Source organism: Pseudophryne corroboree, chromosome 2 (assembly GCF_028390025.1).
Source record: "Pseudophryne corroboree isolate aPseCor3 chromosome 2, aPseCor3.hap2, whole genome shotgun sequence".
Taxonomy (NCBI): Eukaryota; Metazoa; Chordata; class Amphibia; order Anura; family Myobatrachidae; genus Pseudophryne; species Pseudophryne corroboree.
The window spans coordinates 135,724,070-135,740,658 of NC_086445.1; the positions used below are offsets into that span (position 1 = coordinate 135,724,070).

The 16,589-nt window shown below is 45.7% G+C and overlaps 1 protein-coding gene across 6 annotated transcripts in view; it reads left to right on the top strand.

Annotated features, from left to right (window-relative positions):
- Positions 1-16,589, top strand: part of MTUS2 (microtubule associated scaffold protein 2) — a 1,049,445-nt gene that overhangs the window by 983,065 nt on the left and 49,791 nt on the right. For all 6 annotated transcript variants that reach the window (XM_063951742.1, XM_063951738.1, XM_063951743.1 and 3 more), the window contains one exon: positions 3,950-4,164. In XM_063951742.1, the coding sequence (XP_063807812.1) occupies positions 3,950-4,164 (215 nt within the window). The remainder of the gene's footprint in view (positions 1-3,949; positions 4,165-16,589) is intronic.

The window sequence follows — 16,589 nt, forward strand, 5'->3', positions numbered from 1 at the left end:
ACCTGCACATGCACCGGAAGATAATCCTGTCGTCAAAAGCCAGGATTTCGCTCCTGTGGTGGCTACACAGTTCTCACCTACTAGAGGGACGCAGGTTCGGGGATTCAGGACTGGCTCCTGGTAACCACGGATGCAAGTCTCCGAGGCTGGAGAGCTGTCACTCAGGGAGAAAGCTTCCAGGGAAAATGGTCAAGTCAGGAAGCCTGCCTTCACATAAACGTGCTGGAATTAAGAGTCATTTACAACGGCCTTCAACAAGCGTACATCTTCTTCAAGATCATCCCGTGCAGATCCAGTCAGACAATGTAACAGCATTTGCGTACATAAACAGGCAGGGCGGAACGAAAAGCAGAGCGGCAATGGCAGAGGCGACGAAGATCCTCCTCTGGGCAGAAAGACATGTAAAGGCTCTGACGGCAATTTTCATTCCGGGAGTAGACAACTGGGAAGCAGACTTCCTCAGCAGACACGATCTCCATCCAGGAGAGTGGGGCCTACACCAAGAAGTCTTCGCAGAGGTGACAAGTCTTTGGGGAGTTCCTCAAGTAGACATGATGGCATGTTGTCTCAACAAGAAGCTTCAGAAATATTGTTCCAGGTTGAGAGACCCTCAAGCAATAGCAGTGGATGCGCTGGTGGCCCAGTGGGTGTTCCGGTTGGTGTATGTCTTCCATCCACTTCCGCTGATCCCAAAAGTGCTCAGGATCTTAAGAAGAACAAGAGTTCGAGCAATCTTCATTGCCCCAGACTGGCCAAGGAGGGCTTGGAACCCAGATCTTCAGGAGTTGCTCATAGAAGATCCTCGGCCTCTTCCTCTTCGCGAGGACCTGCTGCAGCAGGGGCCATGCGTGTATCAAGACTTACCGCGGCTACGTTTGACGGCATGGCTGTTGAGCGCCGGATCCTAGCCCAAAAGGGTGTTCCCAAGGAACACCCTTTATTCAGGCCAGGAAAGGAGTAACGTTGAAACATTATCGCCGTATTTGGAGAAAATATGTGTCTTGGTGTGAATCCAAGAAGGCTCCTACGGAAGAGTTTGAGTTGGGACGTTTTCTCCATTTTCTGCAGGCTGGTGTGGAGGCGGGCCTGCGATTGGGATCAGTCAAGGTCCAGATTTCAGCCTTGTCAGTGTTCTTCCAAAAACAATTGGCCTCTCTTCCAGAGGTTCAGACCTTCGTGAAAGGGGTTCTGCACATCCAGCCTCCATTTGTGCCTCCAGTGGCACCATGGGACCTTAACGTGGTGTTGCAGTTCCTTCAATCAGATTTGTTTGAGCCTCTACAAGAGATAGAGTTGAAGTTTCTCACTTGGAAAGTGGTGATGCTTTTAGCATTGGCATCCGCGCGGCGGGTGTCTGAATTGGGGGCCTTGTCTCACAAGAGCCCTTACCTGATCTTCCATAAAGATAGGGCAGAGTTGAGGACTCGTCAACATTTTCTTCCGAAAGTGGTTTCATCTTTCCACATAAACCAACCTATTGTGGTGCCAGTAGTTACTGACACGTTCACTGAGTCAAAGTCTCTAGATGTGGTTAGGGCTTTGAAGATTTATGTCTCTAGAACAGCTCGAATAGGAAGGTGGGCTCATCCTGGGCGGCTGCCCGGGGGGTCTCGGCATTGCAACTTTGCCGAGCAGCTACTTGGTCGGGATCAAACACATTTGCTAAATTCTACGAGTTTGACACCTTGGCCGATGAAGACCTCAAGTTCGGTCAATCGGTGCTGCAGGGTCATCCGCACTCTCCCGCCCGTAATGGAGCTTTGGTATAAACCCCATGGTCATGAAGTGAACCCCAGCATCCTCTAGGACATATGAGAAAACAGGATTTTGATACCTACCGGTAAATCCTTTTCTCCTAGTCCGTAGAGGATCCTGGGCGTCCGTCCCAGTGTGTACTTTACCTGCAGTTTTGTTATTAGAGTTACACAAGTTGTGTTATATTAGTTTCAGCATGTTGCTGTAATTGGTTCATGCCTGTTGGCGTGTGTTCTGTTAAATGCCATGTTGGGGGTAATTCTGATTTGATCGCAGCAGGAACTTTGTTAGCAGTTGGGCAAAACCATGTGCACTGCAGGGGAGGCAGATATAACATGTGCAGAAAGAGTTAGATTTGGGTGGGTTATTTTGTTTCTGTGCAGGGTAAATACTGGCTGCTTTATTTTTACACTGCAATTTAGATTGCAGATTGAACACACCACACCCAAATCTAACTCTCTTTGCACATGTTACATCTGCCTCTCCTGCAGTGCACATGGGTGGTCATTCCGAGTTGTTCGCTCGTTGCCGATTTTCGCTATATTGCGATTAGTCACAGACTGCGCATGCGCAAGGTTCGCAGAGCGCATGCGGTTAGTTATTTTACACAAAAGTTAGGTATTTTACTCACGGCATAACGAGGATTTTTCATCGTTCTGGTGATCATAGTGTGATTGACAGGAAGTGGGTGTTTCTGGGCGGAAACTGGCCGTTTTCTGGGAGTGTGTGAAAAAACGCTGGCGTTTCTGAGAAAAACGCGGGAGTGTCTGAAGAAACGGGGGAGTGTCTGGGCGAACGCTGGGTGTGTTTGTGACATCAAGCCAGGAACGAAACTGACTGAACTGATCGCAATGGCTGAGTAAGTCTGGAGCTACTCAGAAACTGCTAAGAAATTTCTATTCACAATTCTGCAAATCTTTCGTTCGCAATTCTGCTAAGCTAAGATACACTCCCAGAGGGCGGCGGCTTAGCGTGTGCAATGCTGCTAAAAGCAGCTAGCGAGCGAACAACTCGGAATGAGGGCCATGGTTTTGCCCAACTGCTAACAAAATTCCTGCTGCGATCAACTCGGAATTACCTCCGTTGTGCGGCATAGTTGAGGTGTGAGCTGGTATGTATCTCACCACTAGTTTAAAGTAAATCCTTTCCTCGAAATGTCCGTCTCCCTGGGCACAGTTCCTATAACTGAGGTCTGGAGGAGGGGCATAGAGGGAGGAGCCAGTTCACACCCATTGAAAAGTCTTAAGAGTGCGCATGGCTCCTGCGGAACCGTCTATACCCCATGGTCATGAAGTGGACCCCAGCATCCTCTACAGACTAGGAGACAAGGATTTACCGGTAGGTATCAAAATCCTGTTATTTATACGGTGTTACAAGTGATCCGCGGCGCCCAATTACAGAGTACATAAATAAGCGAAAAAAGAAACAGTGACTTAAACACCTTACACACTTGCCCAGAAAGTAAATGACGTCGCTCATTGTCCCCCTTCCTGAACGACGTTGTTTACTTTCTCGGCAAGTGTGTATGCTAGTGACGACGAGCGATGCGCGGCGCTGCGGGTTGTTAACAACCCTCGCTGTCGGCCGTGCATGCAGCTCAATTTGGACTATTGTCCAAGAGCTGCATGCACTTCCCGGCTGCGGCGTGACGTCAATATGGTCGTCATTTCACTCAGTGTGTATGCCATGCCGCCAACCGCCCTGGCCCGGGAGGGGAAACACTAGGCGACGTCGCTCATAGAGCACGTCCCCTAGTGTGTACCCACTTTTACAGTTCAAGACAATATAGGACAAGTACAGGGTATATTTACATAGCTGCATCAGAAGACGACACTGAAATAAGTATCAGGGGGGCAGAAAACAGGGATTTGATGCCGTTGAAGGGAGAATGGAGTAGAAGATGGTTTAAGTAAGAGAAGGACTATCACATGAGAGAAGAGGGCCCTGCTGGTGAGAGCTTACATTCTAGAGACTATTCTCTAATTCTATGCTTTTGTCTTAGAATCAGCCATAAATCCGCAGCAGGTTCCGTTGGTATCTAGTAAATGTAGCCCATGATCTCTGTTTGCCTCATTATTTAGCTTCCATCCATTGTACCGATAATGTAGCTTCATAATTTATGCAAAGTCACTTTTTTGTATGAACTTAATCCATTCTCTTTCAGTAATGTATCTTCATGTTGTGTGTGTTCCAGCCTTTAACACAGCGAGGTGCGAGAAATTACAAAAAGAGAAGGAGGAGCTGGAAATTAAGTTTGATAATGAAGTGAAGAAGCTTGAGAAACATCAGCAAGAAGAACTGCAGGCTTTGAAGGAGCGGTTACAGCTGCAGTACGATGGGGAAATTGAGTGTATGCGTCAGGAACAGTGTGTCCATATGCTGGGGATCCGAGCTCAACACCAGGAGCAGGTCAGTGGCAGCCTCTTTCTGGGGTCTATTCATGAAGCAGTGAAAAGTGTGGAGAAGTGAGCCAGTGGAGAAGTTGCCATGGCAACCAATCAGCTGCTACGTATAATTTTATAAAACCCATTTTTATTAATGTTACCTGAACACTGATTGGTTGCCATGGGCAACTTCTCCACTAGGTCACTTCTTCACACTTTTCACTGCTTCATGAATAGACCCCTCTGTGTGACGTGATCACAGTACAAGTTATTCACATTTTGGGGCTTATGTCATAGCCTGTGAGATGCAGGCTGTGTGGGAATTCCGGTGAGTATGACTGTATTTTAAAAGTGGCAATCATTTACAAGACAAAACTAGGTTGGTTTCGCTGTGTAAATGATTGCCGCTTTAAAAAATACAATAATACTCGCCGAAAATCCAGCACAGCCTGCTATTACATAAGCCCCTTTATTTCTGCAGTTAGATAGATAATAATCCCTAGACCAGTGATGGGGAATCTTTGGTACTCCATCTGTTGTTGAACGACACATCCCAGCATGCCCTGCTACAGTTTTGCTATTTGCCCATGCTAAAACTGTAGCAGGGCATGCTGGGATGTGTAGTTCAATAACAGCTGGAGTACCAAAGGTTCTCCATCACTGCCCTAGACCCTAATGCAAAAGCCTATTGGCCGTTATTTCAGAGGTTAGGGCGTACATTTTACTATAAGCTATTAGTCTGGGTTGGTTTACTCGAACATATACCTGTCTCTGTGTCTCAGCGTTATAGGGTAGTAGTACCGTGACAGCTGTACAATAGGAGCAGCAGGAAATCACGGACACCGCCCACACCAATACGCTGTGTGGGATGTTCTAAGCTGCATGACTATTGTGATTTCTCATGCCCCCAGCGGATCTGATATGAAGCATGTAGCTGCTTCTGCTGTCGGCAGCATTCACTGTCTGATGAGTAATTATATAGCGGGTACTGCCAGCAGCTGAAGGAATTTGGACACTGCAGGAAGACAGATGTTCCTTTCAGACGTATTGTACCTCCCAGAGGACCCAATAGCAAGTTGTTAATACCAGCGCACCAGAGATTTCATCCATCATTCCTACCAGAGTCTAAAAACAAAGTACAAATAGCACACAGCAGCTCACAGTATATGGATTGAGAAATGCCTGAGCCTAGTAATTGTAAACATCTGACGGCCTGACACTGTGCAGATCCGTACGGCATGAGTTCAGTAATAACACCAGCAATTTATCAGCATTGTGTCTAGAAGTAAACAGAATCCTGATTACATGCTGCAGAATTGTCAGAATGTCTATGTTTCTTCCACACACTGGGCCTAATTTAGACCTGATCGCAGCAGCAAATTTGTTCTCTAATGGGCAAAACCATGTGCAGTGCAGGGGGGCAGATATAACGTGCAGAGAGAGATAGATTTGGGTGGGGTGAGTTCAATCTGCAATCTAAATTGCAGTGTAAAAATAAAGCAGCCAGTATTTACCCTGCACAGAAACAAAATGACCCACCCAAATCTATCATGCTAATGTCTGCCCCACCTGCAGTGCACATGGTTTTGCCCATTAGAGAACAAATTTGCTGCTGCGATCAGGTCTGAATTAGGCCCACTGACTGATACTGCACTGCTAATGGCCTACATGGAAAAGGGACCTTATTCTTCATTAGGTCTGAGCTGCAGGTACCACTAAGCCAGTGTTTCCCAACCACGGTCCTCAAGGCACACTAACAGTCCTGGTTTTAGTGATATCCAGGCTTGAACACAGGTGACTTAATGAGTACCTCAGTTATTTTGATTTAACCATCTGTGCTGCAGCCTGGATATCACTAAAACTTGCACTGTTGGTGTGCCTTGAGGACCGCGGTTGGGAATGCCTGCACTAAGCCCTACACCCCAGCTAAACAGTTACTGGTCTGCAGCACAGAATCCAAGTTGGGCCTCTGGTTACACAGAAGCTTTGACACCTTTAATTTAGTAGATTTGGGATTATTTCTAGCAGTGCGTGTGGCATAGGCCATGCTTGTAAAATGAGCTGAGGACCAGGTAGCCAGTACCAGTAGCCTACATAACATATTGGGGTCACTTCGCAGCTCTCAGAACCTCTGGACAGTGTTTACTGACCGCTGACAGCCTGAAATCGAAGTTGCTTTAAGAGTTACAAATACTAACATCTATAGTTATAATACTTTTATCATCATTTAGTATTTTTTGTATATCACCACCAGAGAATATTTGTCATTGACATCAGTCCGCACCCCACTGGAGATTCACTACCACATAAACACACACTGGGGGTACATTTTAGTCAGCAGCCAAGTATGTTTTTCAGAGTGTGGGAAGAATTACAGTAGCTTACCCAAGCAGCTGTAAATGCAACTATGACCATTTTCAGCGTTTGATACAAGGACAAATAAACATATTTCCTTGTTCCGCAAACCAGACACATCACAGACATTACACAGGGTCATTACTTGGTAAGGGGGCGGCACCTAAAGCTGCCTATGTTGCCTGTTGTGTATAAAAAATACAAAAGAAACCCTGTTGTAATCTAATGGTGTGTACACACGGTGAGATATTTTCTTTCGATTTTGACTATATAGTCAAAATCGCAAGAAAAGTTAGTGCAGATCGCAAGGTGAAAGTCACCTTGCGATCCCGATTTGATCCCGATGCGCGGTCCCGCCAGGTCGGGTTTTCAAGAAAAGATAGACTGTGCAGGCAAGTCAATCCTTGCTAGATCGGTGTACTATCTAGTTCATCTCACATGTCAATTACATCCCATATAAGCCAAAATCTCACATAAGCCAAAATCGTAAGCACACATAGTCCATATCTCAAGACAAGTTAGTCAAAATCGGTGGTGCTGGGCTCCGGGGAGTTCAGGGGAAATCGCAAAGTGAAAATCGGGCATAGCAAGGATCTCACCGTGTGTACACACCATTAGACACAAAAAAGCACTCTCCCTCCGCAAGCATGTGACATACAGTAATGCGCTTTATTTGTACACATGTGCCTAATTTTACAGGAAGCTATACGGTATTTTCAAGCTAAAAATGTCACCAGATACTGCTTAACCTCATACATCCCATAATACGAAGAAAAAAAATAGTTTTTAATATTTATTGATAAACAGACAACATTTTAAACATGAATATGCCAAGATTTTTACAAATCAGGCCCCAGTTACAAAATGATTAAGTGTCCTATGTATTGGACATTGGGGGCTGGGTGAAATGACGATCTGACTTGTCCGGAGGTGCTTGTTCCCAGCCGAACTCGGTTGTTTTTTTTAAAGCGGCAATCATTTACAAGGCAAAACTATGCCTTGTAAATGATTGTCGCTTTAAAAAAAAACGCCCAAAGCCGCATCAAGGCGTCTCTATATATTTGGGGTCCCTAGCGCTATATCTAGGTGCAGGGTGTCGCACCCCAAAACACCAGCATAAGCCAGAAAGCCCAGCGTAGCATACCAGTGAAAAAACTATAGTGATAATAAATCAGTATTTAGGAAGCCGAAGCTATAGAGAACGTGATACAAAAATGAAATACAATTAAAATAGAGAAATAGTGTTAAAAAATGAATAAGTGAAAAGTGTTAATAGAATGTAAGGGTATGCCACACTAAGGCCATCCAGCTCAGCCAGTCCAGAGGCACCACACCTCACACCTCCATTACCCCAATCTGGGTCTAAGATTAACCAGCAAGGAGCCACATGATAATGGCTCCTTACTACAATATGTCTAAGCTAAGAGCTACCTACCTTGGAGCAACCCCATAATGCTCCATGTGGCATGTCAGGGCCTGCACCTCCTCCTAATGCAGGAACCTCTCTGCCTCTCACAACAAACATATATATTGGTAGATGCTCAATTAGCTTAGTGATATCATTCAGGTGCTCGAAAGGGAGGGGTATTTCTAAGCAAGAAAAAAAGCCATTTGTTTCCCCCAGCACCCTGAATGATAACCGTAACCAGATTTAAATTCCACCTAATAATAGAATTCAGAGATCTTCGTTACACATATTTGCGCAAATGTGTGAATAAGCCCCAAAGCCGCATCAAGGCGTCTCTATATATTTGGGGTCCCTAGCGCTATATCTAGGTGCAGGGTGTGGCACCCCAAAACACCAGCATAAGCCAGAAAGCCCAGCGTAGCATACCAGTGAAAAAACTATAGTGTTAATAAATTAGTATTTAGGAAGCCGAAGCTATAGAGAAAGTGATACAAAAATGAAATGCAATTAAAATAGAGAAATAGTTTAGAGACCCTGGGTGGGATGGGCGTACCACTCAACGTACACTTCTGCCACTCGTGGAGTGTCGGTTCTTATTTGTGTTGGAGTCTATACAAATGGACCCCTGGGGGAGATATGTATTTCTGAAATGTAGATTATTTTATGCTCCTGTACTCCTTCTAGCTGTGTATGTGCCTCCCCCTTACTCTCCTGATGTTCTTAAGAAGGCTGCTGGGTTTATGGCCTCATATCCCGGGATTTCTATTGTTTGCCTGGGGGATTTCAATAATGTGTTGGATGCGGCATTCATCTCCACCCGCTGTATCTCCACCCGCTGCGTATCCTGGGAAATCCACTTTTGCTAATGTGGTATCGGGATTGGGCCTGGTCGATTCCTGGGGATTGAGACATCCGTCTCTTAAACAATACTCCTGTTTCTCTCACTCTAATTCTTCGTTCTCTAGGATTGACCTGGCCCTCCTCTCGAGCGACATGGTTCCCCGGGTTAGTGGTATTAGATATGAGACTAGGGGAATATCAGATCACTCCCCCTTGACCTTTACCTTAGATTTCCACTGTTCTAGGGGCCAGGCTGTATGGAAGTTTAACCCTTTTTGGCTGGTACACATGGGGGATGGCTCTGAATTGGTGGCCGCTTGGCGGGAGTTCTTTGAAATGAACATTGCCGAAAAAGCTATTTCTAACCTATGAGACACGTTCAAGGCGTTTCTGAGGGGGACTTTGATTAAACGGGTGTCTAATCTGAAGTCCTCTTATAGGCGTCGGGAGGCTGAGTTGGAGGCCCAGAGTGTCGCTGCGGAATTTCAGTATTTGCAGGATTTTTCAGACAGTTCTAAATTAACCTGGCTGTCGGCCCAAAGAGAATGGAAAGATTACTTAATGGAAAAGACTCAGCATAGACTCCTTTTCTCTTCCCATACCTTTTATGCTACTGGTGATAGGCCGGGGACATACCTGGCTTCCCTCGCACAGGGTGATAGGACAACTAATGTTGTGATGGAGATTATATCCTCAAATGGTGTTTCTTTGACGCAGACTCCACAGATTGCGTCTGAATTTGTGTCTTATTATAGATGTTTGTATGGTTCTAAATTAGATTGTACTTCCTTGCAATTGGACGAATATTTAGACACCGTTCGTTTCCCCACCTTGTCCTGTGAAGCTTACGATCTTTTGGAGGCGCCCATCTCACCTGAAGAAATTATGGCTGCTGTTAAGGCCTCCCCTGGTGGTAAGGCTTCAGGTTTAGATGGCATACCCTCTGAGGTATATAAGCAACACTTGGATTTCTTCGTCCCTCATTTACTTGAGTTGTATAGTCAAATTTTTGCACAGGAGTCTCTCCCCCTATCTATGGCGGAAGCAATGATTGTGGTTCTTCCTATGCCTGACAAGGATCCTAGGAAAGTGGAGTCCTATCACCCTATATCCCTTTTGCCCACTGTTATTAAAATTTTGGCCAAGGTACTGGCGGGTAGATTGAACTCGGTTATCTCTCTTATAATACACCCGGATCAGACGGGATTTATGCCCAATAAATCAACTTCCATTAATCTTAGACGTTTGTTTACTCACAAATTCCCAGAGAAGACTCTTCCTCATCTATAATTGTTTCGTTAGGTGCTGCTAAGGCTTTTGATTCTGTGGAGTGGGATTATTTGTGGGAAACCATGCGTAGATTTGGTATAGGCCTGAATTTCATTAAATATATCCGGTTAATGTACTCCTCTCCTTCAGCTAGAGTGGCGGTAAATGGATTTGTTTCTTATTCCTTTCCTTTATCTAGAGGTACGCGACAGGGCTGCCCATTGTCCCCTACTCTGTTTGCCATGGCTATTGAACCCCTTGCATGCCTTTTAAGGGCAGACGTGGGGATCTCTGGTTTTAAGGTGGGTGTTCAGGAGGATAGGGTGGCCTTATATGCTGATGACATTCTCTTGTTTGTGGATCGCTATGCTGAGTCTATGCCCAGGATCTTGAAAATTATTAACGAGTTCGGGCGATACTCTGGGCTCCTGATTAATTGGGAGAAATCCTCTATTATCCCACTCCGGGGTGAGATTCCTGCCTTCCCATTAATTCCTCTCCCATTGCGGTGGGTGGACTCCTTCAAATATCTGGGTATTTGGGTGTCTAACGATCCTCGGAATTTCTCCACCCTTAATATTACACCTCAAATAACATATCTTTGCGTAAAGTGAAGACCTGGGGGAAGCTACCATTGACGGTTACAGGGAGAGTTAACATGGTAGAAATGGTCTTCCAGCCTAAACTTTTATGGGGTATATGCAATTTCGGGCGAATTGCGGCTTTTTTTCGCCCGTTTTTAAATTCGACACAATTCGACCGTCGAATTCCGTCCGGCGGGTGCCGGAATTCGACATATTCAATAAAAAACGGATTCAACAGTCCCGCTGTCGAAAAACGGACCAATTGACGGATAAGTGCGTCCTGGATTCGACTTTTCGGACGGCACAAAAATGGTTAAAAAACCCTAAAAAAAAATGCGTGGGGTCGCCCCTCCTAAGCATAACCAGCCTCGGGCTCTTTGAGCCGGTCCTGGTTGTAAAAATACGGGGGGGAAATTGTCAGGGGATCCCCTGTATTTTTAGAACCAGCACCGGGCTCTGCGTCCGGTCCTGGTGCAAAAAATACGGGGGACAAAAAGCGTAGGGGTCCCCCGTATTTTTTACACCAGCACCGGGCTCCACTAGCTGGAGAGATAATGCCACAGCCGGGGGACCCTTTTATACCGGTCCCTGCGGCCGTGGCATTAAATCCCCAACTAGTCACCCCTGGCCGGGGTACCCTGGAGGAGTGGGGACCCCTTAAATCAAGGCGCTCCCTGATTGGCTGAAGGGACCCTCTGTGACAGGAGTCACGGGGGGTCTCAGCATTTGGGGAAAGGGGTCCCATGTGTAAACATGGGTCCCCTTTCAGTGCGTGGATCGGATATGCGGTTTGTTTTTTTGCCAAGTACGTGGATTACAAAAAAAGAACAGGACACACTGGATTTAGGTGAGTATAATTTTATTTTCAGGAACCCCGGATTCTACTTGGAGAAGTGGACAGAGGTCGGCGTGTGAACATAGGTAAGTATGTGTGTGTCGGCATGTATGTAATAAAGTTTTACTTTCACGGTGTGCGTGTCCTGTTTTTATTTGGGTATTTTTTTTGCAGAAGAACTACAGATACCAGCGGGCCCGTTTTACCCCTGCATGCTGGTACTTGTTGTTCTCCAAGTACCAGCTTGCAGGGGAGGCTTGCTGGGACTTGTAGTTCTTCTGCAAAAAAAAATATTCTTTGATTTTACACAAGGCTATCAGCCCCCCATCTGCAGCCCTTGGATGGGGGGGACAGCCTCGGGCTTCACCCCTGGCCCCTGGGTGGCTGGAGGGGGGGACCCCTTGATTTAAGGGGTCCCCACTCCTCCAGGGTACCCCGGCCAGGGGTGACTAGTTGGGGATTTAATGCCACGGCCGCAGGGACCGGTATAAAAGTGTCCCCCGGCTGTGGCATTATCTCTCCAGCTAGTGGAGCCCGGTGCTGGTGTAAAAAATACGGGGGACCCCTACGCTTTTTGTCCCCCGTATTTTTTGCACCAGGACCGGACGCAGAGCCCGGTGCTGGTTCTAAAAATACAGGGGATCCCCTGTCAATTTCCCCCCCGTATTTTTACAACCAGGACTGGCTCAAAGAGCCCGAGGCTGGTTATGCTTAGGAGGGTGGACCCCACGCAATTTTTTTATGGATTTTAACCCATTCCCACCCCTTCCCACTGAAAACCATGCTCTCTCTATTTTAGTCAGTTAAAAAAAATAATATTATTTTAAAGAATATATAAATAATAGTTGTGTCTCCTAATAGACAAACCAAGTACCTATTCCCTTCTAATATAAATAGATATGCTATTAGCAATAAAAAAAACACACAAAAAAACATGTTTTTAAATTTTTTTATTAGATTCCGCCAGCAAAGTGAGGCGGAATGAAATTGACGAAATTACTGTCGAAAAGCACTGTTGTCGAATCGACATTCTTCAATTGAATATACTTTTGTCGAAAAGCCGCATTGTTACCATTGCAGACATGTCGAATTTGTGAACTGTCGAATTTCAAAAAGTCGAATCTGAAAAGTCATTTTTTTTGTCGAAAAGTACTGTATTGCATTGTCGAATATTTTTTTTGTGTCGAAAATGCCCCGTTTTTCGACATTTGCGGCAATTCGACCACAATTGCATATACCCCTATATATTTTACAGCAGTCTCCTGTTTATATCCCGATGAAGATTTTCAAACAAATAGATGGTTTGCTTTCCTCTCTGATATGGGCTAGTAAGCGGGCACGTCTGAAATTGGATACCCTGACCAGGACATGGGAATCGGGGGGTTTGGCTCTTCCCAACTTCCGTTTTTATTACTATGCAGCGCAGCTGGCACATGTCTGGGAATGGGTGAACGATCTTGACGCCTTGGCTTTGCATTCGCTTATGCTGCTTCATGATTATCCAGGTGGTTCCCCACTACAGCTACTCCTCTGCGGCAGCGTCAAAATGTCCACACTGCCACTTATAAAACAATCCAGTTTGATTTGGAAATTGGTGCATTCTGTGATGCAGGGTCATGGTGTCGATCCTGATACCCCCCTGGACAATATTTACGGTCTGCCACAGTTGTGTCAGCTGCAAGTTCGGGAGGTGTGGGGAGGATGGGGAGTGTGCTCTTTGGGCCACTTATATAGTGATGGGACGCTTAAATCATTTCAGCAACTTCAACTAGAACATAATATCCCCTCAGGGTTTTTCTTTCGGTTCCTTCAGTTGCGACATGCTTTGGCTTCCCAATTACCCGATGGTCCTCTGGTCCTCGCTGACTCCCCGGTCAAATCAATGCTGCAGACGCTGGACTCTGGGCACTTAGTTTCTAGAATATATGGTCGTATGCTCCAGATGCACCATACTGACCCTCTAGCTTCTCTTCGGGGTAAGTGGGAGTCGGATGTAGGTTTGCTGGCGGATGATGTATGGAAGAATGTTTTGGGGTCCCATTGGCTCTCCACTTCCTCCATTAGATACCAACAAATACAAATATATGTACTGCATAGGGTGTATATGACCCCAGTGCGGTTGGTGCATATTGGGTGATCTCATAGTTCGGGGTGCCCTAAGTGTGGAAGTCTGGGAGCTGACTTTTGGCATCTGCTTTGGTCATGCCCCATGATCTCTATGTTCTGGAAAGAAGTTATGCGTGTCATAATTGATACGGGTATTCCCTCCCCCATACTCACGCCTGTAACGTGTGTATTACTGGCTGTGGACGAGGAGGCTTTAGATCCACCCAGCAGGCGGTATGTTATTAATTTATGTGCTCTGGCGAAGGTCTGTATAGCTCGGTTGTGGTTGGCTGGGGAAGCCCCGGTACCTAAGGCATGGATCTCTTTGGTCAATGAAGCCATTGCGCATGAAAAGTTTGTGTTCTTGGCTAGGAAAGCGGGAAAAAAAAAATTAAGTGTGGTTTGGGGTAAGTGGATGGGCTCTAAATACTACAAGGACAAATAAGGCTCACGTGTATATTTCTTTTTTCTTTTTGGGGAATTACAGAGGTGGATAGCCCGTGGCCAGCCATGTTCTGTTGAATTGTAATACTGTTATGCTATTTCTGCTATGCATGTGCTTAAAATTGGAAGTGGGATATTAGGTATGTTTTGCTCTAGGTCACCAGTGCTCTGCAGATATATGGCTATGTCTGATTTTATATCTGTCTGTGTACTATGTGCCCATTTTTATTTTTTGTTTTTCTATTCTGTTCATATGCAGCTGTCTGTATGCTGGTTATTGTGTCTGTCTTTATTGTTTTTTAGTTGTTGTATTAGTTGTTAAAGCAAAATTTTTAAATTCAATAAAAATGTATTGAATTTAAAAGCTGAATCACATAGACCTGAAGAAAAAAAACTAAAATGTAATAAAACCGTAAAATTCCCCAAACTCCTGCACTATTCACCACTATTCACCACTTTCTGCCACAAGGAGTTCAAGATGCCTCATGACAGAAATGTACCTGCCAATACGTAATATCTTAGCAACTAAAAATCTCCAGAGTTAGGATAGTTTCTGGGCATTATTGTACTAACTTTACCTGTTGGTACAATACAGGAAGGGAAATCAGGTCCGCAAGCAATCCCAGGTAGACTTGACTATGCTTTCCAGGGTTCTCCATAAAAACTCCCAATGAAGTTTGGGAGCAGTAACAGATCTCACCAGGTACGGTCTGACAGTACTACTTTTCTACCCTTTGTCCGCGGGTGGCACAGCCAGACGGCGCCCCCTCCTGGCCTGGCGCCCCTGGCGAGTGCCATCCTGGCCAATGGGTAGATACACCCCCGGAAGTTGGCTCCTGTCACTCACTGCTCTGCTTAGCATGGGAGACAGAGTACAGCTTCTATTCACAGGAAACAGAGGAACTGGGGGCATGCCAGCAACTCACAGAGCGCTGGGCATGCCCCCTCAGTGATGAAAACGAGAGGCATGGCTTGAGATCCCGGCATTCCGACAAAGCACACTTTTCCATGGCCACACCCCCTTCGACAGAAGTCCAGAATCTGTAATCATGAAAGTTGTGAGGTTTGCAAACATTGTGATTTGAATATATTGATCATAATATGGCAATGTTGTTACAAGCTCATAAGAAAAAAAAGCTACATTAAAAGAGAAACATACATAATACAATGACGTCACATGATGTTCAGCTTCATCATTACTATTTCTCATTTGTCCAACCATAAAATGGGAGGCAACTGCTGGTCTGCAGGCTACTTCCCTGAAAAATGACACTAAACATTGTGTTATATAAAAGCAGCATATTGTTAAAGCTCACCTAACAGGAAGCGGGGCCAATATGGCTGCATGCAAAAGCTATAGAGCAAAATGGTGGAGCTAGTGAGAGCCACCAGACCTTCCATATAGACTACACTCCAAAGCAACGCACCAAATAACGTGGAGAAAACCTAAACGGCCTGATAATATGAAATGTTAGGGCTTAAGTTGCAAAGAAATTCATTCTATAGACAATAGCAAAAGTGCCCAAAAATTATTAAAAATAAAATGATATAAAGCTATATGTTTTAGTGCTGAGAATGCCATCATCATGAAAGAGAACCGAATACAAATTCTGGTTATACTACTCGGAGAAGTATCCTAAACCAGTTAAACTGTCCTAACTAGAAATGAAACATTTATTGAAAGGGAGGGCATAGGGAGGGGGAGAAGAAATAGATGGGAAACACCACTGAACACCACTGAGGGAAATTAGGAAAGTCTCTCTGATTAGAAAGGGTATCCGACAAATCACATCTCACAAACACAGTCAGTATCATAGAAACATGAGGGCTAATTCAGATCTGATAGCAGCAGCAAATTTGTTAGCTAATGGGCAAAACCATGTGCACTGCAGGGGGGGGGGGGCAGATATAACATGTGCAGAGAGAGTTATAGGCCCTACATACTGGTCGATCTCACTGAAAGATATAAACGATCTCGTTCATTAATGAACGAGATAACGTTCATATCTTTCAGTGTGGAGACACAAGCGATGAACGATGCGTGGCCCCGCACTCGTTCATCGCTGGTGCCCCGTCGGTTGTGCATGCAGGCCAATAAGGACGATCTCGTCCATATTTGCCTACACTTCTATGGAGCCGTGGGAGGGGGGGAGTGAAGAAACTTCACTCCCCCCATCACTGCTCCCCCCACCGCCGGGTCACCCGTCGGCTGTATCCGCCGCCGGGCAGCTCGGTGGCGGATCGTTAAATGTGTAGGGCCCTTACGATTTAGGTGGATCATTTTGTTTCTGTGCAGGGTAAATACTCGCTGCTTTAATTTTACATTGCAATTTAGATTTCATTTTGTACAAACCCCACCCAAATCTAATGCTGGCCATACACTTGTGCGATGCCCGGCGACGCGACATCGCGGGGCATCGCACCTGAACTGCCAAAGTGATCACCATGCGATCATGCGAAGGATCGCATGGTAATCACGTGATGGGCACGTCACCGCCGAGTGGGAGCGGCCTATGGCCGCTTCCGGCGGGTGCCCATCGCACATCGCAGTGCGATATATCTCATGTAGGTTTAAAACCACATGTGATCGCACTGCGATGCAAGAAATA